The sequence below is a fragment of the Balaenoptera acutorostrata genome, chromosome 2 (genome assembly GCF_949987535.1).
Source record: "Balaenoptera acutorostrata chromosome 2, mBalAcu1.1, whole genome shotgun sequence".
In the NCBI taxonomy this organism is placed as follows: Eukaryota; Metazoa; Chordata; class Mammalia; order Artiodactyla; family Balaenopteridae; genus Balaenoptera; species Balaenoptera acutorostrata.
Genome location: NC_080065.1, coordinates 55,795,257 through 55,823,063, shown reverse-complemented (window position 1 = coordinate 55,823,063; position 27,807 = coordinate 55,795,257). Strand labels below are relative to the sequence as shown.

The window sequence follows — 27,807 nt, the reverse complement described above, 5'->3', positions numbered from 1 at the left end:
AGATGGCCAAAAGGCACATGAAAAGACTCAACATCGCTAATTATTAGAGAAATGCAAATCAAAACTACAATGAGGTATCACCACATGGGTCAGAATGGCCATCATGAAAAAGTCTACATAAAAATGCTGGAGAGGGTGTGGAGAAAAAGGAACACTCCTCCACTGCTGGTGGGAATGTAAATTGGTACAGCCACTATGGAGAGCAGCACAGAGGTTCCTTAAAAAACTAAAAATAGAGCTACCATATGATCCTGCAATCCCACTCCTGGGCATATATCCAGAGAAAACTATAATTCAAAAGGATACATGCACCCCAATGTTCACTGCAGCACTATTTACAATAGCCAAGACATGGAAGCAACCTAAATGTCCATCGACAGAGGAATGGATAAAAATGTGGTACATATATACAATAGAATATTACTCAGTCATAAAAAAGAATGAAATAAGGCCATTTGCAGCAACATGGATGGACCTAGAGATTATCATACTAAATGAAGACAGATAGAAAAAGACAAATATCATATCGCTTATATGTGGAATCTTAAAGAAAAAGAAAAAAGATACAAATGAACTTATATACAAAACAGAAATAGATTTTTTATAATAAGCTACAAGGGAAAAAATCTGAAAAAGAATATATATATATATACACACACACACACACTCTTACATATAAACACGCACACAAATGTATACGTATAACTGAATCACTTTCCTGTACAACTGAAACTAACACAACACTGTAAATCAACTATACTTGAACTTAAAAAATCTTTTAAAAAGGGGACTTCCCTGGTGGTCCAGTGGTTAAGACTGCGCTTCCACTGCAGGGGGCATGGGTTTGATCCCTGGTAGGAGAACTCAGATTGAGCTAAGATCCTGCATGCCACATGTCACAGCAAAAAAAAAACTCTAGCTCCATCCACATTGCTGCAAATGTCAGAATGTCATTCCTTTTTACGGCTGATTAATATTTCATCGTGCACACACACATACATATGTATAAAACATGTCTTCTCTATCCATTTGCTGATGGACGCTTGCATTGCTTCCTAGTGATCATTTTTATTTCTTCTGTGAATTCTCTGTTCACTGCACATTTTTTATTGGATTCTTTTAATTAGTGATTGTAAGCATTCTTTAGAAATACTAGTATATCAAATGTTTTCTCATAGCCTGTCATGAATTTTTACTTTATATTTTGTCATGTAGAAATTTCATTCCTTTACTGCTATGCTTTTAATATTTGAATAAGACATCTTTTCTACTCCGAAGTTTAAAAATATTTTTCTACATTTTCTAATAATTGTAATTTTTGTTTTTCATATTACTTAATCTATCTGCAATTTATTTTAGTATATGCTGTGAAGTAAGGCTCTCTTTGTTTTTACTATTTCCCATATAAAAACACTGTGCCAACACTTATGAAATATTTGTTTTCCTTATTTCACTGATTTGTAGAGGCATTTCTGTGTGTCATATTCCATTTGTAGAGGAATTTTTGTGTGTCATAGTCTATGGTTATGTTTCTGGACAGTCTTTTCTGTTACCCTCTTCTACTGATCTATTCCGTAGTTTTATGTCTTCCTGTTTAGATCATACTGCACATTTTCTGTTAAGTTTATTTCTAGAAATGTGTGATAGATGGATTACATTAATGACCGCTCACTACTCCCTATTACCACTCTCTGAATGTGATGTACCAGCTCCTCCCAACAAAATGCGAAGTATAATTTCCCTAATCCTGATTCTGGGTTCAGCCATGTGTTTTGGTTTGGCCACTAAAATGTTAACACAATTGATGAAATCAAGGGTTTAAAAAAGCCCTGCCTAATTTCCACTAGATCTCAGGTTCCCCTACCTGTCCTATGAGGACATGCCTGGGATGCCTGGGCTAGCCTGACAGAGAATGAGATCTACAGCAGAGCCACTCCTGTCATCCCAGCAGAGAATTTCCAACATTTTAATTTAAACAGTCTTTATCTATTTCTGTTATTAAAGTTTTATTACCCTTATAAACTGAGTCAAGTACTTTCCTCCCTTTCTAATCTCTAGAATAGGTTTTATAAATTAAGGATTATCCCATTCCATGAAGGTTTGGTCCAGCTTTTCCCTAAAATTAGGTCTAACAGTTTTTCTGACCACTAATTTGATTTAGTATTTTCAGTTTTCTATTTCTTCTTGAGTTGATTTTGGAAATTTTTCATTTCATGTAAGTTTTAAACTTTAGTGGCTTTATAGCATTCATTTTCTTTTGAGTGAAAAGTCAGTTTTAAATAAAATTATGGTAATAGGGATATGAGAGATGTTGCTTTTTGGAGGGAATGAGGGATAGGAATTTTCTTAATGCTGAAATAAAAACTTGACAACCCTATTACAAGTCCCCAAAATGGAACTATTGATCTACAAAGCATCCCTTTACCTGCACATTTAACACTTCAAATATATATTTTAGGGCATTTATACAATGAATTACTTAATAGTATCTGTATGCTTCTTATATTACTGCTAATAGGTCTTATTTAGGCTGACTCAATTCTCTATTCTAAACACATGTAACTACTTAGTATACTGTACTTTTGTACAACAACTCGTTAAGTTTGACTTAGCCACTAATAATAACATCCATATTTTTTACACTAATTTTTCTTCTTTCTTTTCTCTCATTTATTTACATACAAAATATTTAGTGTTACTGAATCCTATAAATTTAGGAGTTAAATTCTTATCAGTTCTTCAACTAACAAATAATTTGCCTCAAGTGATAATTCTACTGAGGATACATTAAAATAACTCTCCTAGGTGGCAGGCCCTAAGGAATATCTGGTAGCAGCAGGGCTCCCATGGCAGATGTGGTAGACACTGAAGAATAGGGCAAAAAAAGGAAGGAGGTTTCAATAATTATGAAAAAGTTGCAATGAACTTTTAAAAAAAAAAATCACTATATTTAATTTCAAATGACATGTATTTCATTTCTCTTGAGTAAACACCAAGGAATGGAATTACCAAGTTCATTATATGTCTATTGATGTGTTGAATAACACTGATTTATTTTCAAATATCAAAATTGAATGCCCAGAATGAGTCCCACTTGGTTGTGGTGAATAATTCTTATCATAGGGGCTTCCCTGGTGGCGCAGTGGTTAAGAATCTGTCTGCCAATGCAGGGGACACGGGTTCAAGCCCTGGTCCGGGAAGATCCCACATGCTGCGGAGCAACTAAGCCTGTGTGCCAAAACTACTGAGCTCACACGCCACAACTGCCAAAGGCTGCACGCCTGAAGCCCGTGCTGCGCAACAAGAGGGGCCACCACAATGAGAGGCCCGCGTACCACAACGAAGAGGAGCACCGCTCGCCACAACTAGAGAAAGCCCTCGCATAGCAACGAAGACCAAACACAGCCAAAAATAAAGAAATAAAATAAATAAATTTATAAAATAATAATAATAATTCTTATCATATACTTAAAAAAAAAATTCCACATCTAGAGGGAAGGTGGGAGGAGGACATTCTACACTGTCCTCATTAGAGCCTGACTTCATTTTCATACTCAGCTTTACATATCATTTCATTGGTTTTTATTAAAGTCTATAATGTATCTTGAAATAGTCTATGTAAATGACATTATTCCAAAAGCTGTAATATTTTTAGTACATGATAAAGTCTATCTAAGGAGAAAAAGACCAAAGACTACAGTACGTTCTACTGACCTAAAATTTCATATGGAGAAAGATAATTTTAAGAGTTCTAGGACTTCCCTGGCGGCACAGTGGTTAAGAATCCGCCTGCCAATGCAGGGGACACGGGTTCGAGCCCTTGTCTGGGAAGATCCCACATGCCGCGGAGCAACTAAGCCTGTGCACCACAACTACTGAGCCTGAGCTCTAGAGCCTGCGAGCCACAACTACTGAGCCCACATGCTACAACTACTGAAGCCTGCGTGCCTGGAGCCCGTGTTCCACAACAAGAGAAGCCACCGCAATGAGAAGCCTGGGCACCGCAACAAAGAGTAGCCCCCGCTCGCCGCAACCAGAGAAAAACCCACGTGCAGCAACGAAGACCCAACACAGCCAAAAATAAATAAATAAATAAAATTATTATTATTATTTTTTTAAAAAGAGTTCTATGTTAGACTTCTGCAATTTAAATTTTTAATGGGGACCTCCCTGGTGGTGCAGTGGTTAAGAATCTGCCTGCCAATGCAAGGCACACGGGTTCAAGCCCTGATGCGGGAAGATCCCACATGCCGCGGAACAACTAAGCCTGTGCACCACAACTACTGAGCCTGCGCTCTAGAGCCCGCGAGCCACAACTACTGAGCCCGTGTGCCACAACTACTGAAGCCCGTGTGCCTAGAGTCCATGCTCCGCAACAAGAGAAGCCACCGCAATGAGAAGCCCGCGCACTGTAACGAAGAGTAGCCCCCGCTTGCCGCAACTAGAGAAAAGCCTGCGCGCAGCAACAAAGACCCAACGCAGCCAAAAATAAATAAATAAATAAATTAATTAATTTTAATGGACAGTAATGTTTATATCATCGTCCACAAATACATATACTTCATATTTTTCAAATTTTAAAGTACTATATTTCATAGCATGTGGTTTATAAAAATTAACCAATAAATATCTATGAAATAGTAACTCTAATTTCAGATACATGGTAGTACTTTTTTCCTAAGCAAGTAGTTTTGAAGTGCTCACTGGTTTCCTGCTTTTACAAATTGCTAGCAATGTATTATTCACTGTGATTTCAATTCTTACCATATATATGTTCAGGTTCCAAATCTGTATCTCCGGTCCCTCCTCTCTCCTTAACTCCAAATAAGAATTTTCAAATGCCCTTTAGGTACTGGTCAGGTACCTTAAATAAAACATGTCTCGAACTGAAATTACTTATTCTCTATATTATTCAGCAAATATGTACCCATGCTATGGACTGTAGATACTGAGACATAGTTCCTTTTCTTGAAAGCTAAAATGTAGCAAAAAAACCCAAATATTTTCTTTTTTTTTTTTTTAAATGTTTTTTTTTTTTTAATTTTATTTATTTATTTATTTATTTATTTATGGCTGTGTTGGGTCTTCGTTTCTGTGTGAGGGCTTTCTCTAGTTGCGGCAAGTGGGGGCCACTCTTCATCGCGGTGCGCGGGCCTCTCACTATCGTGGCCTCTCCCGTTGCGGAGCACAGGCTCCAGACACGCAGGCTCAGTAGTTGTGGCTCACGGGCCCAGCTGCTCCGCGGCATGTGGGATCTTCCCGGACCAGGGCCCGAACCCGTGTCCCCTGCATTGGCAGGCAGATTCTCAACCACTGCGCCACCAGGGAAGCCCCCAAATATTTTCATTCTATTGGCTTCCTTCCTTCCTCAGTAGTGTTCCTTCTCAGTATCTTTTGTACCTTTCTCTCTTTCCTCCAGATCTCTTAATGTTGGGTTGCCACCAGGGCTCGTTCTTTAGTCCTCTTTCATATTCATGCCCTTGTTGACTGTATCTAATCTCAGGCTATATATACCATCTACATGCTGGCAATTATCAAATATGTATAGCTAGCACATTTCCCTTTCGACTGAACTCCAAACCCCTAAGAACATCTGGATATCTTAAATGTAACATGTCCAAAAATGAGCTCCTGATTTTTTTCCACTAAAAATTACAAGTCCCAGAGATGTCCCCATCTCAGCTGGCAGCACTCTATCCTTCCACATGCATAGAACAATACCACTGAGATCATTCTTGACTCTTATCTCACATCCCACATCCAAACCATCATGAAATCTTGTTCACTCAACCTTCAAATGTATCTAGAGTCTGTCTACATCTCACTACTTCCACCACTATCACTAGAGGCGGCTGAAATAGCACCTAAACTGGTTACTTTTCACCCTTGTACCATACTGTTTCTACACATAACCAGAGTAAACCTTTAAAATGCAAGTCATTTCATGCTCTGAATGACCTGACTCAAACTCTTCCAAATGATTCCATTTCACTGAGAGTAAATGTCAAAGTACATACAAATGCCTACCAGGCTCTACATTATCTGCTGCTCCAAATCCCTACCTTTCTGACCTCTATTCCTATCACTCTCCCATCTTGCTCACTATATTTTAGCTACCATAGCCTTCTGTTTCTCATACATGCTATGGATACTCACACCTTATAAACTTTACACTGGCTGTTTCTTCTTTCTGGTACATTCTTACCTTAGAAATCTACATGGCTAACTTCCTCACTTCCTCAAGTCCTTGCTCAAGCCACTTTCTCAATGAGGCCTACCCTCAATGCTTGTTAGCCTGTCTCCAAAGAGAACTCTTTTTATCCTCGTACATAAAGTATGCAGAACCTGAATTTTATCATGAGTTACTTAATTTTTTAACAATTTCAGCTACCTGTTCCTTTTTCATTCTCCCTTAACTTCAGTAGTGTTCCTTCTTTGTCATATACTCTTTTTATAAGAATTTGACTCTTGCTAAAACTCATTAAAATGAAGATACTATAAAACATGGCTATCCTTCTCATATTAATCTATTTTGGTTACAGAAGAGTTCTTCCTTTACTGCGAAGAAAGAGAAAATACCTCCTGAAATCTAGGAACTGGCCTTGTACTATCAGCTAGTCCTTGTCTTACTATGAACAAGCTGCATTCAAAGGGAGGTCTTAGTATTTTCCTGTTGAACTAAGCAATTTCACTGAATACCAATATTAGACGAGGCCATTCCTTAACCATGACAGATCAAGACAAAAGCAAATTTGTAATCATGTCTTGACAAAGATAAAATATGAACCTTGTCCAAGCCACCCCTTATCTTAATGAGTGACAGCTGCTTTTTTACTGATTATAGTTTTAGTCTTGCTCTAATCTGCCCTCCCTATAGATGAGATTTATTAATATTCTCAATCACAGAATTACTCCTACTTCTTGACAGCATTCCATCCATAGCAAACCCTCATATTCTTAAACCTTCTTCCAATCACCAAGTACAAGCCCAAATCCTATAAGTCTTTTAGCACCCCCTGAGACTCCCCTTCCATCCCCATGGCTCAATCACATGTAATCCTGGTGATCTCTGTTTGGAGGGCATCAACACTCCTCCAATGCCCTAAATGTACAATATAAGTTAATAGTGGCTCCTTACTGTTTCTGTATTTTAAAGGCTAAGGTAATTAAATACTATAGAATGTAACACTGAGTTCCAGTCAAAACAGGCTAAAGGAGAAATTGCAAACTCAGATGATTATATTGGCTAGGGGATAACAGGTGTATGGTTTGGATCAGTTATAACACAGTGAATGGTAAGGCCTATGGCAAGGCACAGTGACTGCACACCCCACTTATAGTCTACATTAACAACACACTTAGCAGTGACCAGTGATCACCAGCCTACATTTTTTAACTTCCAGGTCAGTTTAACACATGGTTTTTCTTCTTTCATTATCTTAAATAAGCTGATTTATTAAAACAGCTGAACTTAAACATTAACTATTAAGCAAATTAGCAATTTTAGAAATTTTAAAACACAGAAAAATAGTGACTTCCCCAGCAATCTATAATTTCCCTTGTAATCAATATAACTTCTTTGAACTTAAAGTGAAGAGGCTTTTCCAACATTTTGTCCCCAATCATCAGATTTTCTCAGATTCAAGGAACTGCTTTCTGTTCTGACCCACAAACTTTCAACCCATTCTTTCTGGACTTTTGGACTCGATTTTTTTTAAAAAGGCCTAATTAACCTCTCTAGCATTCCCATATCAGACAGAAAGATCTGAGCCACTCTTTCTGGTTTCTTTGCCTTACAACTCCTAGCTTTTAATCAGTGTGCTTATATAGAGAGAATTAACAACTAGATAGTCTTCATTTCTTTTCTCTCTCCTCTCCATCAGCTTTCTCTATCAACCCCTTTCGCAAATTGTTTTAATCATCATCCCTATTGGTCTTCTCAAGAAGAGAGGCCATTTGAACACAACGGATGATAATTTCTCTAACACCAGTTGCTATCTGCAATCGCTTGCAATAGCAGCTTGGTGAGCTTTTCATTTCTTTAAAAGTCTAACAACAGGGCTTCCCTGGTGGCTCAGTGGTTGAGAATCTGCCTGCCAATGCAGAGGACACAGGTTCGAGCCCTGGTCTGGGAAGATCCCACATGCCGCGGAGCAACTAGGCCCGTGAGCCACAATTACTGAGCCTGCACGTCTGGAGCCCGTGCTCCGCAACAAGAGAGGCCTTGATAGTGAGAGGCCTGCGCACCGCGATGAGGAGTGGCCCCCACTTGCCACAACTAGAGAAAGCCCTCGCACAGAAACGAAGACCCAACACAGCCATAAATAAATAAATAAATAAATAAATAAATAAACAAACAAATAAATAAATAAAATTTAAAAAAAATCTAACAACAAATCAAAACTTTAGACATGAAAGGAAAGAGCAAATTAAGACTCATAAACTAACACTCTAGTTTTATCGTAGAATATAAATGATAAAAAAAGAATTCCATACAAAATGAATACAAATATTAATACCTTAAATTTATATACATCCTATACATAGACTAGTCCACAATTTGGTCAGCAGTCTCATGAGGCAAGACGGGACGTGGTAATATTGATAATATTATGTATAGTCTAACCGAGAATGAGATTAATTCCCCAATATAACAACAGGGCAAATAAACAGAGAAGCAATGATTAGAGTACAATTCTTCTTTTTCCTAAATAAATGTTTTAATCACTAAACCATGTTACTTGGCCAGTTGAAAAACACTGGAAGAAATATGTGAAAGATCAGAAACTAAGAAAATGTGAAAGTAAAAATCCTAAAACAAGTGCTTTTAAATAAATACAGCTTGCTGAAACACTAATAAAGTATGCCACAATGTTTCCTGCCTCCTTCCAAGCAGGGCACGTAGATAATAAATATGAAAGCAGCATCTGGTATATTAAGATATACTAGAATATTATTAGATTGAACTGATAAAAACACCTGAAAGGAAAAAATAGTAGAGCTTGGATACAAGATTAAAGCATCTTATGCAAGATTTAACATGATGAGATGTTGTAATATAGAAAAAAATTTAGGGGTAATTCAATTTTCTCATTCAGAATATAAGATGAAACTCCCATCTATCTCTAACATAGTGGTCATCTTAATACTAAATGTAATTTTAATACTTCCAAAATCTGATAAACGCTACTTTCATTTAGCGTGCTATCCTCTCTTTTAAGCAAGTTGTTACTTAATCAAATACGCAACTAGCAAAACTCAAATTTCTCATAACCAACCACATCAACTATAATATGCATGCTATTTTCTTGTTTTCAGTAACGTAGCTGGAGTTCCCTGGTGGCCTAGAGGTTAGAATTCTAGGCTTTCACTGCCGTGGCCCGGGTTGAATCTCTGGTCGGGGAACTAAGACCCCACAAGCCACAAGGCACAGCCAATAAATAAATAAATAACATAGACTTGTATAAACATACACTTTAGGGTTACATATTACAAGTTAATTAAAATAATCTCAACTCTCTAAAAGTAAAGTAGGTTAATTACATCAGTTGTAATGATGACTATCAGATTAGGAATTAGGAATACCAGAATTTTTATCAGTCAAGGTAATGGTTCCGACATTATCATAGTTTCTTGTCTCTCCTCACTAGCTTTTTTCACCATCAATGAAATGCGGTTGCATTTAGACATCAGTTTAAGACCAAAAAGAGAAAAAAAAGCCAAGGAAACAAGTAAAAGGCAAGGGACTGATTCTGCCATTTAAAAAACAGATGAGATCACATAGAAAGAGAAGAAAGGAATAGATAAATCAACTTAATTTTTAATGAAAATAAATTGTAAGGTTTTGTTGGCAACAATTACTAAAGCCATTCTCTTTCAGGGCAGAATATTCAAGTGCTTATCCTAAATCTTTTGGTCACATAGAAATTACCTCCAACTCCTCAAAAACACAAGCTGACACAATTGTACAAAGCAGGTTTTCAATATAAGCAAGAAGGAACTGCTGAAACTAGAGTGAAAAAAAAGAGAAACACTACAGTTCAATAGGTTGTCTTAACTCAAACACATTATTCTTCAAGAAGTTGCATGAAAGTCTAAGATATTTATTTAATAATGCTGCAGGGCCATAATTGCACCATTCTCAATTTAGAGTAATAAGTCTGGAGTTAGTGCATTTTCAGGAGGATATATGTAAGCGTGTTTATTATTGAGCCAAGTAATAGTTTCATATCATGAAGACTAGTTACATGGGTTACTAGCCTTTCCCAGGCGCATAGAGTTTTATCAATAACACCCAGATTATTTCAGGTCTCTTTCCTTACACCTTAACATCTCTCATTTTAAAAGACCAAAAAAGGGGCTTCCCTGGTGGCGCAGTGGTTGAGAATCTGCCTGCTAATGCAGGGGACACGGGTTCGAGCCCTGGTCTGGGAAGATCCCACATGCCACGGAGCAGCTGGGCCCGTGAGCCACAATTGCTGAGCCTGCGCGTCTGGAGCCTGTGCCCCGTGACGGGAGGGGCCGCGATAGAGAAAGGCCCGCGCACCGCGATGAAGAGCGGTCCCCGCACCGCGATGAAGAGTGGCCCCCGCTTGCCGCAACTGGAGAAAGCCCTCGCACGAACCGAAGACCCAACACAGCCAAAAATAAATAAATAAATAAATAAATAAATAAGAAAATCCTTTAAAAAAATAAAAAAAAAAATAAAAAAAAAAATAAAAAATAAAAGACCAAAAAGTAGAAAAGATACCCCTTTGGAGTGGAAGGTTACACTTGATGACTTCTAAAGTCACAACAGTCCGAAGTTCTATAACACTACTTAACTGTCAGCATATGCAGAGCACAATGTAATGGATCAAGTTCATTTACTTTGGAATTTATCAAGCAATACTTGCCACTCTATTAAGCACAAGGAATGGAAACAAATTTCAAACTGCCCTTAAAGAGAAGTTTCAAGCTGAGGAAATTTATTGAACCTAAAATAAAATCATAAGAAAACTCACACAAATTAAAAACCAACTGACCCGAACTCTATAAAAATGACAATATCACAAAAACATGGGCAAACTGTTCCTGGTTTTGAAAGATCAAACAGACACAACTGAATGCTATATGTGATCTTTAACTTGAAGGTGGGGGTAGGGTGAGCATATAGCTAAAAAGGGCATTATTAGGCAACAGGGAAAATGTGGTGTCAAATTTCTTGAGCGTGATAATGATATTGTGGTTATGTAAAAGGATTTCCTTGTTCTTGGGAAATGCTTATTCCAATATATTGGAATATATGCTCATTCTAAAATTTTCAAGTGTCTACTTCTCTCTCCCTCCAAGGTAAGCACTTAACATTTTGGAATATATCTTCCATACTTTCTTCAACGTTTATCAAACTAAACAAACAAAACCACGACTGTGTGCCCCAGGAGAACAGTGACCATGTCCTTTTACTTTTCATCATTAATTGTAATCCAACTCCTAATAAAGTATTTGGCACAGAGTGGTCTCTCAATAAATATTTGTTGATGTTCAATTCGTTTATGTTGCACAACTTTTTTTTTTAACCTTTACCACTACACTGTGAATATTTTATGTCAGTATTGATGGAGCTACATTACATTCCACTCTTATGGATGCATCAAATTATGTAATCAGCAACGGACATCACAGTTAGTTGTTACTAGTTTCTCACCATCACAAACAGGGCTATAAATATATACAAAAAAAATAGATATAAGGATATATAAATATGTACATGCATTTACCCACAGCATTTTAATTAAACAGTCATTTAAAATTGTTTATACTTACTCTCTGCCTTTAAGGTCTCATAGATCATTTATATATATATGAAAGCTAATTATGATAGTACATTACAATCTGACTTTTTAATTCTATCTTTTTATTTGCTAAAACACAATAGAAATTTTAATAATATAACATGTTCCCAAGTACAAAAAGTTAGGGGGAAAAAAATCTTACCATTCTTGCTGACATCCAGTTCCCTGAGATTAATGAGATTTGCAATAGATGCTGGTAATGTTGTTAAATCATTATCTGGCAAACTCAGTTTGTGTAGAGACTGACAGTTAAAAAGTTGCTGTTGAAACAAGGTAGAGAAGGATTTTGATTATTCCTTAAGTTTCCTTAAATATTTCATTGATTAACCTTTACACAAACAAATATTATTACTGTCATTAAAACTGAATGAGTTATACCTACACAAATACCAGGGAAGATCTCTTATTATTTTATGCTATTATGGATCTGAACACAATTGGACTACTCAGAATGATTTATATCCTCACACTTCTGCCCTGGGTGAAATGCACTTAGTGAAAACAAGTATATGGTGTATTTTCTGCTAAGGTCATAAAAAATAAGTGGCTGTTAAATATGGTAAACTTTGGATCTTGTATTCCAAGCATCCTTATTCCAAAATGAAAGTTTATATAAATTAAATTCAAATATGTACAACTGATTTTAAATGACTTAAAATATAGAATTCTGATTTGGGAGAACAAAATAAATAAGGGAGCAAATATACTGTTATGCTAAAATCACAATAATGAAATGTGACCAAAATATATTTAACCAAAAGCAGTAAGTAAATGGGCTACTTCTAAGCCCCACACCAAAAAACTGTACAGAGCATAGAGGATTTTTAGGGCACTGAAAATACTGTTTGACAGCATAATGATGAATACGTGTCGTTATATATTTGTCCAAACCCACAAAATGCACAACACCAAGAGCAAATCATAATGTAAACCATGAACTTTGGGTGATTATGATTTTTCAACATAGGTTCATCAGTTTTAACTACTCTGGTGGTTTAACCACTCTGGTACCACTCTGGTGGGGGATGCTGATAAGGGTGGAGGCCATCCATGTGTGGGGACAGGGTATATATTTGGGAAATCTCTAGACCTTCCTCTTAATTTTGCTGTGAATCTAAAATTATTCTAAAAAAGAAGAGTCTTTAGAAAAAAACAAAACTGTGTGCAAGATGGCACTGAATAAGTCCTATTTAAGAAGAGCATTCTTCCAAAAATGGAAAATTGCTAGGCATGATAAATGATTCAGTTATTTTCACTATCATAGCAAGCCTCTCTTTTCAACACAGTCCCCAGACTGAGACCTTGCTGGTGGTGATTAGAAAAAGGGACTAATTTTAGTCTTCCATTTTCTCTAAGAGAACTAGCTAAGGAAGATAAATTACTTGCTGAAAAACAATATACAAGGGAACAGTCAATTACAAAGCACCCTATTACAACTTAGGGGAGAAATTCATGAACATGCAACCCACAACCTTTAATATTTTATCCACATCTATATACAGATTTCTTTACAAGACAATCTTGGATAGCACTGCTTTCAAAATGATTTTACCACTGGCCACCCAAAGAAAACCTTCTTCAAAACACTGCTGCCATCCAGTGTGTATATACACACACACACAAATCTAAAACAAATATTTTAAGTTACAATAGATACATGCAACCCTCTTTATTTTCTACTCTATGACAGTTAAGGTTGCCAGATAAAATACAAGATGCCTGATTAAACTTGGGTTTCAGATAAACAATAATTTTTCAGTGAAAGTATGTCCTATATACTGCATGAGATATACTTATACTAAAAAATTATTCACTGTTTATCTGAAAAGTGTAATTTAATTGGGTGTCCTGTATTTTTTATTTTCTAAATCTGCCAGTCCAAATAATAGTTCATTATTTGGAAATGCCCCATATATTAAATTGATTTTTATGAGCCACTAATAAGTCTTTACCCACAGCTTGAAAACCACTGTTGTGTGGGTGGTAAAGCTCTCTGACAAAACTATCGTAGCTTTCCACGCAACAATAAGAAACTGAGTAGAGGATGAAGATGGGCTAGAATTTAAGGAAAAAAAAGTAGCCGCCACTAAAAAATTTTAGCAAAGAAGTTGTTAATGTGAGATGATGTTTCATGGCAACAAACCTATTTTCTCCTGCTAGTTGCTCCTACATTTCAGAAACGTTAAGTCCTCCAAAACTTTTCCAAACAAACTGAAATGGGGAAAACAGAATACTACCTCTACAAAGCTGTTAAAAAGCAAAATTCTGATGTGATAACTGAAAGGACAATTTATCCTCAATAACTATAATGTAGATCAATGTCTCAGGAAAACTAGAAAAACATTAATTTCAATTCTTTGTCTAGTTAAATCTATTGGCTGCAGAAATTGTGCAGTCTTATTGTCTACCTTAGTGGCTAAGGTACTGGAATTAAATACAAAATTTTAAATTATTTGCACTGGGCTTCCCTGGTGGCGCAGTGGTTGAGAGTCTGCCTGACAATGCAGGGGACATGGGTTCGAGCCCTGGTCTGGGAAGATCCCATGTGCCGCGGAGCGGCTGGGCCCGTGGGCCACAATTGCTGAGCCTGTGCGTCTGGAGCCTGTGCTCCGCAACAAGAGAGGCCGCGATGGTGAGAGGCCCGCGCACTGCGATGAGGAGTGGTCCCCACTTGCCGCAACTGGAGAAAGCCCTCGCGCAGAAACGAAGACCCAACACAGCCATAAATAAATACATAAATATTAAAAAAAAAAAAAAAAAAATAAGATAGAACCATCAAAAAAAAAAAATTATTTGCACAAGTATTTAAGCAATTAACTTGAAGAGATAAAGGTTAAAAACTCTATTTAAAAAAATTTGAGTCATGTTGCACACCATAAGGTGAAAGTAAACCAGAAAAAGGGGAAACAATGCCCATATATATATATATATATATATATATATATATATATATATATATATATATATGCAGCATTATGGCAACATTGGGAATATCATATTTATAGGCATAAAAATAACCAAAGGCAATTCTTGAAAGACTGGATTAACATACCTTTGGAAGCTCTTCAATCTGATTAGCATCTAAGTAGAGCTCCTCCAGAGTTTTTTCAAAAGTAAAAATCTCTTTGGGAACCTGTTCCAAACTGCAATGAGAATAATCAAGAGTAGTGACGGTCTCCTCTTCTCCTCGTAGACAACGACATGGTACCAACCGCACAAACAAACTTCGTTTTGTAGTCATTTTTAGACACTGCAATATACAAACAAAAATAAATTTAGTAAAAACATGTATTATAACAATTTTTCAAAACAAATTATTCCAATTCAATTCTCACAGTTTACATATCACAGATAAATATCTCCTCCCCAACACACACTAAATAGAATGCATTTAACATTGCTTTACTATCAAATTTTATATATAGTGAACATCAAATTAAACTCAAGCACTTCTGTACTTCACAAAATGATCCATTAAGTAACCAGTTATATGCTTCTATAAGCATATAGACCTGCCTCCCAGAGTAATGAAAGTAAAAACAAAAATAAACAAATGGGATGCCTGCCAATGCAGGGGACACGGGTTCGAGCCCTGGTGCAGGAAGATCCTACGTGCCGCGGAGCAACTAAGCCCGTGCACCATAACTACTGAGTCTGCGCTCTACAGCCTGCGAGCCACAACTACTGAAGCCCGCATGCCACAACTACTGAAGCCCACAGGCCTAGAGTCTGTGCTCCGCAACAAGAGAAGCCACCACAATGAGAAGCCTGGGCACCACAACGAAGAGTAGCCCCCGCTTGCCACAACTAGAAAAAGCCTGTGTGCAGCAACAAAGACCCAATGCAGCCAAAAATTAATTAATTAATTAATTAAAAAAAAAAAACTACAATGAGGTATCACCTCACACTGGTCAGAATGGCCATCATCAAAAAATCTACAAACAAAAAGTGCTGGAGAGGGTGTGGAGAAAAGGGAACCCCACTGTGGAGAACACTATAGAGGTTCGTTAAAAAACTAAAAATAGAACTACCATATGACCCAGCAATCCCACTACTAGGCATATACCCTGAGAAAACCATAATTCAATAGGACACATGTACCCCAATGTTCATTGCAGCACTATTTACAATAGCCAGGACATGGAAACAACCTAAATGTCCAATGACAGATGAACAGATAAAGAAGATGTGGTACATGTGTACAATGGAATATTACTCAGCCATAAAAAGGAATGAAATTAGGTCATTTGTAGAAACGTGGATGGACCTAGAGTCTGTCTTACAGAGTGCAGTAAGCCAGAAAGAGAAAAACAAATATCGTATATTAACACATATATGTGGAATCTAGAAAATGGTACAGATGAACCTATTAGCAGGGCAGGAATGAGACGAGACGTAGAGAATGGACATGTGGACACGGGGGTGGGAAGGGGAGGGTGGGATGAATTGGGAGATTAGGATTGGCATATATACACTACCATGCGTAAAATAGATAGCTAGTGGGAACACGCTATAAAGCACAGGAAGCTCAGTTCAGTGTTAGGTGATGTCCTTAGTTGGGTGGCATGGGGGGGGGGCGGTGGTGGGAGGGAGGTCCAAGAGGGAGGGGATATACGTATACATATAGTTAATTCACTTCGTAGTACAGCAGAAAATAACACAACACTGTGAACCAATTATGCGCCAATTAAAAAAAAATTTTTTAAAAAGAACCATGCTTTATTAGTCTGCTCATCCTCAACAAGAAAAACCCTAATACAACAAAGATATTTCTTTAATTTCTGACTAAGAGCTGTTTCTCAATTAAGAACTTGACTCTATGCAGTTCTGAGTAGAAAGTGGGAGTACAAAGATATTTTCAGGTCTCCTAACCAGCCATTAACTTTCCCGTAACTCTCCCACATCAAAATTCCAATCTATGCCAAGTATATTTTGTTTCAATTAATATTGTTCTTTTAATTTTTCTAAAGTTTATAGGTCTTATATGTGTATAAGGTTACACACTAGAGAAGAAACTTGCTCCAGTAAAGTGCAGACTTCATTATTTCGATCTAACTGTGGGGAAAGGCTCAATTCTGAATTAGTGAAAATTCTCAAGGCTAATTTTATTAAGAACACAACGTTCATACCGAGGTTAATTCCAACGAGGAGGCTAACATTACACTAGCAAAGAAAAGCCTACGTCAATAAATGATTGCTAATTAATGTTATCAATTCTTTGTAAAATAATAATAAATTCTTGCCCTAAGCAGAAGACTCTATTAGAGTATTAGATTACTTCTACCCAGAGCCAAGGCTAGGTTGAAGCCAGTGCAGCAAATGCCTCAGGCACGTGCGCGTGCGTGCACACACACACACACACAAAACTCAGTAATCAAATTAAATATTTTAATGCAATATCTTTTTAAAAAATCCAAATCACTGAAAAATAAACCATGAATGACCAAACTGGTAAATTTAAAAATAAAGACAGAATCAGTATGACTAATTTTTTTTCTTTTGCCTCAGGCTCCAATATGGCTTTGCAAGGCACTGCTTCTAACTCTTCTAATTATATCATATTCTTAAAGAGTTTGACAATAGTGTAAGTATTTCCCTTGCAACTTTAAAAAAAAAAAAAAATCTGACTATTCTTACTTACCATGTGTGCCAGGCACTGTGCTAAATTCTTTATATAAACTGTATGTTTCAGGACTTTCCTGGTGGTCCAGTGGTTAAGAATCCGCCTTCCAATGCAGGGGACATGGGTTGATCCCTGGTCGGGAAACTTAAGATCCCACATGCTGCGGGGCTACTAAGCCTGCGCGCTGCAACTACTGAGCCCGCATGCCACAACTAGAGAGCCCTCGTACCACAACAAAAAATAAAATAAAATAAAATATTTAAAAAAAAAACTATATGCTTATTCTCATTTCATCCTCGTGTATCTTTCTAAGGCATGTATTATTATTATCCCTATTTTTCCATAAAGAAACTGATTCTGTGCTTGTAGTGCACTATACTGCTTCTCAGTATATAATGATATACTTGAACTCAGATTCATGAAATAATTCAAATATCAATAGGTCTTTACTACATACTTCTTCTCCTTCAGGGTTTACAAAAACAAGCTACCGACGGGGTTCAGGACATACCACCCCAAAATATGGCACCCTAGCATACTGAATATTTTAAGCTAAAGGAGTTTGATAAAACAGCAGTAGCAGGAAGGTCACTCTGACCTTCCACGCCCTTCTCCCCTGAAACAGGTAATAAAATCCTCCTGTGAAAGGTGCCCTCCCTATACCAGGAGGTATCTCTGAAGATGAAGGAAGAAGAATTCTAATGAATAGGACTTGTTAAATCTCCCCCAGTTTACTACACTTACTTCATACTCTTTGATCTATCGTATTTCTACACAACTGTCCACTTCATCAAACATGGCATAAAAATACTCAGGTTTAACTGTTTCTTTGGGTCTTCCTTTCCTTACAAAGACTCCCTGTGTCACTTAAAACTTACATTAAATAAATGTATATATTTTTCTCCTTTTAATCTGTCTTTGTCAGTTTAATTTTCACACCCAGCCAGGAACCCTAAGAGGGTGAAGGAAAAATTTTTCCTCCCTTACACTATGATGTCAAACATCAAATGTTTCTATCTAAAATTTTTGTCTCATGGGGATGTAATGTACAGCAAGGTGACTATAGTTAGTAATACTGTACTGTATATTTGAAAGTTGCTAAGAGAGTAGATCCAAAGCTCTCATCACAAGAAAAAAAATTGTTACTATGTATGGTGACTGGATGTTAACTAGACATATTGTGAGGATCATTTTGCAACATATACAAATATTGAATCACTATGTTGTATTACTTGAAACTAATACAATGTTATATGTCAATTATACCTCAATAGAAACAAAAAATTACTTTGTCAATAAAGTTTACTGAATATGCTTAATCTATGTTTACATGAAAGTGTATTTTACTGATAAGAATAAGCAGTCTTACTGATGTAATAAGAATTTAATCACTAAAGGGGAATTTAGCTTATACTTGTGTGTTTAATGAGATAATAAAAAAAGATTCTAAAAACGAATATACACTTTCTTTTTCAAGAGATTCTAAGACTTCAACTGATAATGAGTTAGGGGGACACTTAAGAAAAACGGGGAAAAAACTCTATCTGCTCTGTCCAATCTGGTAGCCACTAGACACAGTGGCATTTTAACCTGAAAATTCAAGTTAAATCAGACAAAATTTTAAATCTGGTTTCAGTCACACTGACCATATTTTAAATGCTCAATAGCCACAGGTGGCTAATGGATACCATACTAAATAACAGAAGATACAGAACATTTCTATCACTGCAGAAAGTTCTAGGAGACAGCACTAATACAATATTTCAAACTATTATTCTGGTTCATATTACAACTACTGCATGCTTATATTTATATAATATGATAGTATGCAATAACTTGCAAGATATGGCCTAAAAAAATCCATTTTCCAGAAATCATAATGGATTTGGAAGTATAACTCCCAGCTGAGAATAATGTACATGAAATGTTATTACCAAATGTACATGGTTTAAGAGTGTAGGGACTTCCCTGGTGGTCCAGTGGTTAAGACTCTGCACTCCCAATGCAGGGGGCACGGGTTCAATCCCTGGTCAGGGAACTAAGATCCCGCATGCCACACAGTGTGGCCAAAAAAAAAAAAAAAGTGTATTTATTGTACTATATTTATTTAAATCATCTGTGCAGGGCACTTGAGGTAGGAGGCAATTTACAAGGCAGAATAATTGTTAATAAAGGTAAAAAGACTTCCAAGACTTTTCTGTAGTGCTAATCATACTGCAGAACTTCTCAGAAGAGACCATGAATTCAGAAAAAGAAGATTAGACACTTAGCTCTAGGAAACTGCAAAGAGTTTACATCTCAAGTGAAAACTTCCCCAAAAAAACAAAAACAAAAGAAAACTTCCCCCAAAAAACAAAACAAAACAAAACTTCCTGTGGACAGAGACAGTGGAAAGAGCAATTTAGACCTCAGAATAAATTCAGTGGGCCTGAACCAATACAAAAATGGATCCCAATTTAGACTAAAAACTTCTGATTGATAAGAAAGGAGGGGAACCTTAATTATTGAGGTCAGAAGAGGAAAGTACCATATGAAAGGGAATGAATAACAAGACCCAAAGAGATCCTCCCTTACACAATACTACAAAGAAGTAATAAACCAAAGGGAGAAAGACTGGCCTGATGGGAACAGGAAGTGATCAACATGGGACCGCTAATTAGAATTTTAGTGTTGTGATATAAGAGCCACTTAGAAATCAGACTTAAAATGGCAGACACAAAAACATTCTAATCAAATGGAGGAAGAGAAGCCAACCAAAAAAAAAAAAGGCATAATAACTCAAACATTTTCTAACAAAAGAAATTAAGACCACTTACCACTGGGTTGAATTTATCTCCCTGATGTTTCTTAATTGAGCCAACATTCTATGGAAACCATAAAAAGAAACAAAATTAACAATAAAAATAGATCTTTATGACTTTAAGGAATATCTCTTCTAATTTCTTATTTACCTCAAAATGTAAATTAAAATTCTCAATAATTCAGCCCCATAAACTGACACACACAAATTTGCTAACTTCTAAATACATAGCTACCTTCTCAACCAGTCACTGGATTTACTGTTCATAATACATTTATAAACTATTGAGAGCCCTCATCTATATCAAATAATAAATACCTCCCTATCTACCATTAAAACCCCATTTATTTGCGCTTACTGAAAATTAATAAAGTTTTCCCAAGCAAATAAACTCTAATCACCAATTATATTTAAATTTAGTAATTTTTGATGGTTCTATGTAGCAGACACTGTTAATTGCTTATCAGTTTTTTCCCCCTTTCCAGAATTTTCCTTATTCAGGGTGGTAATGGACCCAGCTAAAAACCCACTTTTGAGCTTTCCAAGAAGGGTGAACAGGTAATGGATGACACAGTTAAGATCAATGACATGTACTTAGAAGTCTACTTTGGGGGTGGGATGGGGGTTGGTCCTGGAAAAACATTTGCTTTCCTTATCCAGGGACAGATGTGAACATGTCTACTACTATCCTATGACCATGAGTCAACAAGCATGAGGATTAAAAAGCTACCAAAAAGGCTGACAGAGTAGAAAGACAAAACAAGCTGGGGGTCTCTAATAGCACAGTTGAGTAGCTGAACTACAGAAATATCTGGATTTCTTGGTTTATAAGAAGACTAAACCCCTATTTGCTTAAACCATTGCTAGGTTTTCTGTACCTGTAACCAACACATTCCAAAATAAGACAGCCCCAAACCCAAAATAACAGCATTAACGTATATACATCATAAATAATCTTTTTTTAAAGTTATTAATAAGTATGTGTTTCAGAATTTACAGGGTCACTTTAAATATATTGGGCTATATGTCTCTATGCTAAATTGTTTAGGACTGCTGAGTTGTTTAACCTTCTCCACAAATTCCACCCATAGTACATGCCACAAAAAATACCTTTGCATATATCAAGCAAAGATGGCCACTTAATTTGTCACTCAAGGTACTCCCATATACATAGTAGTCTGGTAAAATGGCATTGCCAATGAACTGAGATGGAATAAGGCTACAGAAGGAGCAGGTTAGAGAGAAGAGAGAAGGAAGTTTGTGTTTAGAGACTTTAGCTTGAAATACCTGAAAGCTGTCCTACTGCGATCCTACATAGGCAGTTGGATATGGGTATTCAGAGATGTGGGGAGAAATCCAAACTAAGGATATAAATTTGTAAGTTATCTGTTTAGAGATGATATTTAAAGTAATGAAATTAGATGAAAGAATCAAGGGCATGAATGTGGACAAAAGAGTACAGATTCAAGAAAGAAAGAAAAGAAGGGAAGGAAGGAAGGAAGGGAGGGAAGAAAACAGATTCAATGATTGAGCCCTGAAATATTATAAAAATCGGTCATAGGGCTTCCCTGGTGGCGCAGTGGTTGAGAATCTGCCTGCCAATGCAGGGGACATGGGTTCGAGCCCTGATCTGGGAAGATCCCACATGCCGCGGAGCAGCTGGGCCCATGAGCCACAATTACTGAGCCTGCGCGTCTGGAGCCTGTGATCCACAACAAGAGAGGCCGCGATAGTGAGAGGTCCGCGCACCGCGATGAAGAGTGGCCCCCGCTTGCCACAATTGGAGGAAGCCCTCGCACAGAAACGTAGACCCAACACAGCCATAAATAAATAAATAAAAATAAAATTAAAAAAAAAAAAAAGGTCATAAAGAAGAAATAGAACCAGAAATAGAACATTGAAAAGAAGCAGTCAGTGAGTCAAGAGAAACTACCCCCCAACCACCCACCCAAAGTGTGATATCCTAAAAGCTAAATGGAAAAAAATGTTTCAAGGAGGAAGTTATCAACTGTGTTAGTAAGAACTTTGTCACTGTGTAATAATGTAAAGGTCATTGATTATCTTACTGGGCAGTGGTAGAGACAAAACACTGTTTGGAGGGGATTCAAGAAATAGGAAGAGGATAATCTGACATAGCAAATACAGGCAACTCAGGTAGTTTAGCTAAAAAAGACATTGGAAAAATAGAGCAGTAGAGAGAGCAGAATGTGAATCAAGAGTCACAGCAGTGGATTTGTAGCCAGATGTGAATAATCTAGTAAGAGAAAGAGATACATTTTTATAAAGAGATTTGGAAAACCATTCATAGACCATCCTAACAAAGTTTCTCACCAGTTTCAAAAAAAAAAGCTGCTCATGAGGAGGAGAACAAAACAAAAGAAACCTCGGGTGCCATGGTACAACTAGCTAAACGAAATTCACTTAGGGTATTTTTTAAACTGCTGCAGATTACCGTAGCTTCTCCCTAGAGATTCTGATTTAGGAGATGAGATATAAAACTCAAGATTCTTTATCATACACAAAATGCTGATGTGATACTTTTTTCTAACAGTTTCAACAATAATCAATCCATAGTCAATATTATTTCATCTATACTCAAACCACCATCTTTTCCCCTTTCCATCCTTTTTTGATAAACTCTCATTTGGGGGATTACTGTACCAACTGAAAAGTGAAATCACTATAAAGGTTTTCTAAAATACAGTATGTTATACTTCCCTATGGATCTGAAGAGATCACAAGTTATACTTGGATAGATTTAAGAGAAATCTTATGTTGGAACCATCTTTTTAAATGAGTTCGGAAGTTGAAATGCACAACAAAGGCTCCTCAGGCATGCCCATAGCCATTAGATGGTATTTAGTGGTTGTGTAAGATCATTTTAGTTTAATCATGGCTATCACAGTATTTGCTAATCTGTATTTGGTACAACCTGTGCTTAATTCTGAGGCATTTTATGGACATTATTAACCCATTACCGGTAAGTACATGAATAGTAAACAATGAAAATAGTTATATGCAAAAGAGCAAAAATAAAAACGTAAAAAAACCTATGTAATGAAAAAAAAAATGCTGTATAGGAGCATTTGATTCTGAAAGACAAAAATAACTGAACGTATAAAATGTGCTATGCCTACAACATATACAGCAAGAAATGAGGAAAGGAGGCTGGTGAAATAGCTAAATTTCACACTTACAAGGTCAATGCTGCTGTCTGACCCCTGCTAGCCTAATTCTGATTCAGTAGAAAGCTGAGAGCTTCTTCAACGTCAGCACTGTTAATCAAACTTTCACATCAAACCATGGTTAGCCTAAATATGCCCCCCAAAAAATCTTAATGTGGAATAAAATAGTTGACATACATACTGAAGTTACACAGAGTTCCCACATTTGCATAAACTTCCACTTTATATTTTTACAAATAACTTACATAATAAAAAAGACCTTTAGAGTACAGTTTGGCAATGCATACATCCATATAACCAACAGCAACCAAGATATAAAATCTTTCTATCACCCCAGAAAGTTCCCATGTGCTACTTTCCAGTCAACACCCTGGCCAAGGCAACCTATCCTAAATAAGAGTGCTATGACATTTGTGTACAAGTATTAGGAGAATGCAGGCTTCAGTTCTTGTGGGTAAATATGGGAGTGAAATTGCTAGATCAAAGTCTATAAGCATGTTTAATTTTATTAAAAAAAAAAAGGAATAAACAAACAAGTCATTTTACAAACTGGTTTTATCACTTAACACTCCCAGAGTTCCAATTAAATCCTCACCAACACTCGATATTCTGTCTTTCTTAACATTAACCTATGTAGTAGGTGCGGACAAGTAGCTCGCTGTATTTGTGTTTTGCATTTCTCTAATTACAAAATGGCATAGCAGAGCCTCATCTGTACTTGGAACTCAGTTAGATGATAAGATACTGGACTCAAGCCTTACATGACACTCTAGTGGGATAAGACTTTTGGAGAAAAGAGTGACAAATTTTGTATATGGGAGGATTGCAAATTATTGTACAAGAGGATATACTATATTAGAAAACAATTCTCCATGAACACTCACATTTCTGCATGGTCTGGGTCCACTGAGCAATGTCATTTACAGCCAATTTAAGATGTTTATACAAGGACACATTCCAGATAATAACACTCAGCAACATTGAGACAGTTCAGTGTCCTCTCTCCAGAGACGATTTGTTTAAATTCCAGAGTAAAAATAAGGTTTCTCTCTCTCACTCTCCTGAGGAGAAGGATAGACAGGTCATCAGTGGTCCTATGAAAGATCAGAGTTTCCTAATTTGGGGTTCCCCTTCTGTAATGCACACTACTATCTGTGCAGGCACCATCTGACCCTCACTGTGAAGCTCTATGAAGATTTAGGCTCGGGTAACTGACACAAAATATTGCCCTGGTTGCTGCTTTTTCAGGGAGTAATAAACCCTTTGTTTCTGGTCTAGAAGTCTTGTGTTTTCTGGCAAGTTAACATTTTAGCTTGTAAGTAGGGTAAAACCTCAGACTCTTTACTGTTTCTGATTTAACCAGCGTTAACTTAAGAAACATGGCCACGATGTTTTATACCACCTAAGATCAAGAGATGCAGAGTCTATTTCCCCAATCCTTGAATTTGGGCTGAACTGTGACTTGCTTATACCAACTCAATGTGGCAGAAGTTAGGCAAGTAACAGTGCCTATGCCTCAAGAAGATTTACAACTTCTGCTTTTACCTTCCTTGAATGCAGCCCTGAGGACATGATGCTGTAATTCTTTGTAGGATAAAAGACCACATGCTGATTCACAAATTCAAGAGCTATATAAATTGCTGTAGTTTTAAGCTTAAGTTTACCAACTGTATTGATTTTTTCAAAGAGAAAACTTCATAATTTGTTCATTTACTGATGGGACATTTTCCATTTCCCTGATTTCACTTTTCTCTATTTTTTCAGCCTTTTATTTATTTTGAATTTGTCTCTCTTTTTCTGACTCTTAGGGTAAAGCTTATTAAGTAATTGATTCTAATACTTTATTCTTCAAGATTTAAAGCTATAAATTCTGAGATGCACTTCATAAAATTTGATATGTTGTCTTTTTGTTGAATTTGTTTAAAATGCTTATTTCCCATTTGATTTATTATTTTACCCATGAGTTATTCAGAATCATCTTAATTTCAAAACATTCAGGGATTGGGAATTCCCTGGCAGTCCAGTTGTTAGGACTTGGAGCTCTCACTGCCGAGGGCCCAGGTTCAATCCCTGGTTAAAGAACTAAGATCCCACAAGCCGCGTGGTACAGCCAAAAAAAAAAAAAAAAAAAAAATTCAGGGCTCTACTAAACCTCATTTTGTTACTGATTTCTAATTTAATTCCACTGTAATCAGAGAAAATAATATTATGATTTCAAGTCTTCACAACATGTTGAAGTTTTGACAGCCCACATGAGATCTACCGAGGTGAGTGTTTCATGTATATTTAAATGTCACATTCTGCATCTCTTGGGTTTAGTGTTCAAAAAATGTCAGGTTAAATTGATTAGGAGTGGTGTGCAAATCTTCTGTACCCTTACTAATTTATGGCATTCTTTTTCTACTAATTACTGAAAAGTACTGAAATCTCTAACCGTAAGTGTAAATATGTTTTATTTCTGTCAATTTTTATTTCATGTATTTTGAATCTCTTATAAAGTATCAATAAATACACATTTGGGGTTCTTGTACCTTCTGAGGAATGGATCCTTTTAACATATAAAATGTCCTTTCTCTCTGCTAATAATCCTTGTCTTGAAGTATAGTTTGCCTGATACCACTATAGCCATAGGAACTTTCTTTTGATAAGTGTTAATGTATATTTTTCCAACTATTACTTTTAACCAAATTTGTCTTTAAAATGCCTATTTGTATGAAGCATATAGTTGGGTCTTACTATTTTATCCAATCTGACAATTTCTATGTATTGACGGTAGGCTTAGACCATTTATATTTAATATAATTACTGGTGTGATTTAAGTTTATTACATTACTATTTATTTTTTATTTGTTCTTTGTTCCTTTTTTTCCTGCCTTCAAATATAGTTATTTTTTTCCTATATTATCTCATTTTATGGACTTTAAGCTATACATATATATTTTGTGGTTGCTCTAGGAATGTACAGTATGTATTCTTAATTCATCATAGTCCACCATCAAATAATACTATACTATTCTAATTATACTATGTAATTTTATATATGATGTAACAAATGTAAGAGTATAATTTATTTATGTCTACTCTCGCTCATATTTCATGCTATTGTCATAAATTTTACTTCTACATATTATAAATCCCACAATTTTTTTTGTTTTACACTATTCAACTGTCATTTATATAAATTTAAAAACCAGAAAATAGACTTTCATATTTATTCACACATTCACCATTTCTTAGTCTATTTCTTACTACTATCAAGCCCATTTGAACAGTTTTTTTAAAAGATACTGCATTTTTCAGTTCTAGAAAACATCTGGTGTTGGTACAAAGTTCCCAATACTCTCCTGAAATACTCAACCCCTTACATGTTATCCTGTAAATTGTTTTAAAATCATTGTCTCCTAACTCATTGACTCCTAACTCTGGGTCATCTAATAAGTCTGGTTTTGTTAACTGTTTTCTCTTAATTATACAATCATATTTTCCTTTTTCTTTGTATATTTCATAATTTTTCACAGTATTCTAGATGCTTTTTATAAAATAACAGTTGAGGACTGAATGTAATATTGTTAAGTTTTACTTATTACCCAGAGAGTCTATGCTCTTCTCTCAGTTAGGATGAATGATAATTCAGATTCCTAGTAGAACCAATTTGAGCTGGGACTGGCTGCAGCTTTAATTAGAGTGAATTCTTCTGTGATCAATTCAACCCCCAACTTCCCATCTCCAACCACAGCCATATCTTTTTGATCTTGTCAAAATCTGAGATAGGAAGAATTTGGGCTGCAATTCCAGATATTTTTGGTTCGGTTTACCTTTAGATTCAACCCCAGCAGTGTCCCATAATTCAAGAACCATTAGAATTTTGCAGAACTATACATTTCTATAGGTTTTTTTCTACTAAGCCTATACTCCTCTTTATGGCAAAATTCAAGGTGGATAAAATTATCAGGTTTAATGATTTAATTTTGCCTTTGGGGCTCTGTCAGATTCCTATCCCTTCACAAAAGCCCACACTGTCACTTGAGGACTGGATGATTTATATTCATCCCTTCAGTCTTTCCATTTATGGTAAGTCCTGCTTCATCCTATACTGAAATCTGGTTGGGAAACTGCCACACTCTTGACTCACCTATGAGAGGTTCATGTACCTATGGAAATCAGTTCACTAAGGCTTCCTTGATTCCACTGATTTTTTGCTAGCTCTATTTTTTTTTTTAAGTGTGATTTTTATTCTTTACAGGTTTTTCTTATTCTTACCAGGGGACCAAAAAATTTTTGTGCCTTCCTATATGCTAACTAGAAGCAGAAATACTAGGAGAAAGTGCAATAAAATTTCTGGGGAAAAAACAAACAAACAAAAAG

General features: G+C 36.2%; 1 protein-coding gene across 13 annotated transcripts in view; it reads right to left on the bottom strand.

Moving 5' to 3' along the window:
* ERBIN (erbb2 interacting protein) overlaps window positions 1-27,807 on the bottom strand; it is a 117,126-nt gene that overhangs the window by 56,716 nt on the left and 32,603 nt on the right. For 11 of the 13 annotated variants that reach the window (XM_007176005.3, XM_007176007.3, XM_007176008.3 and 8 more), the window contains exons 2-5: window positions 24,327-24,503; window positions 20,274-20,321; window positions 14,887-15,084; window positions 11,977-12,094 (exon numbers count right to left, since the gene is read on the bottom strand). In XM_007176005.3, the coding sequence (XP_007176067.1) occupies window positions 11,977-12,094; window positions 14,887-15,084; window positions 20,274-20,321; window positions 24,327-24,362 (400 nt within the window). In that variant the 5' untranslated portion in view covers window positions 24,363-24,503. The remainder of the gene's footprint in view (window positions 1-11,976; window positions 12,095-14,886; window positions 15,085-20,273; window positions 20,322-24,326; window positions 24,504-27,807) is intronic. The other 2 variants (XM_007176009.3, XM_007176010.3) reach the window with 2 other exon arrangements.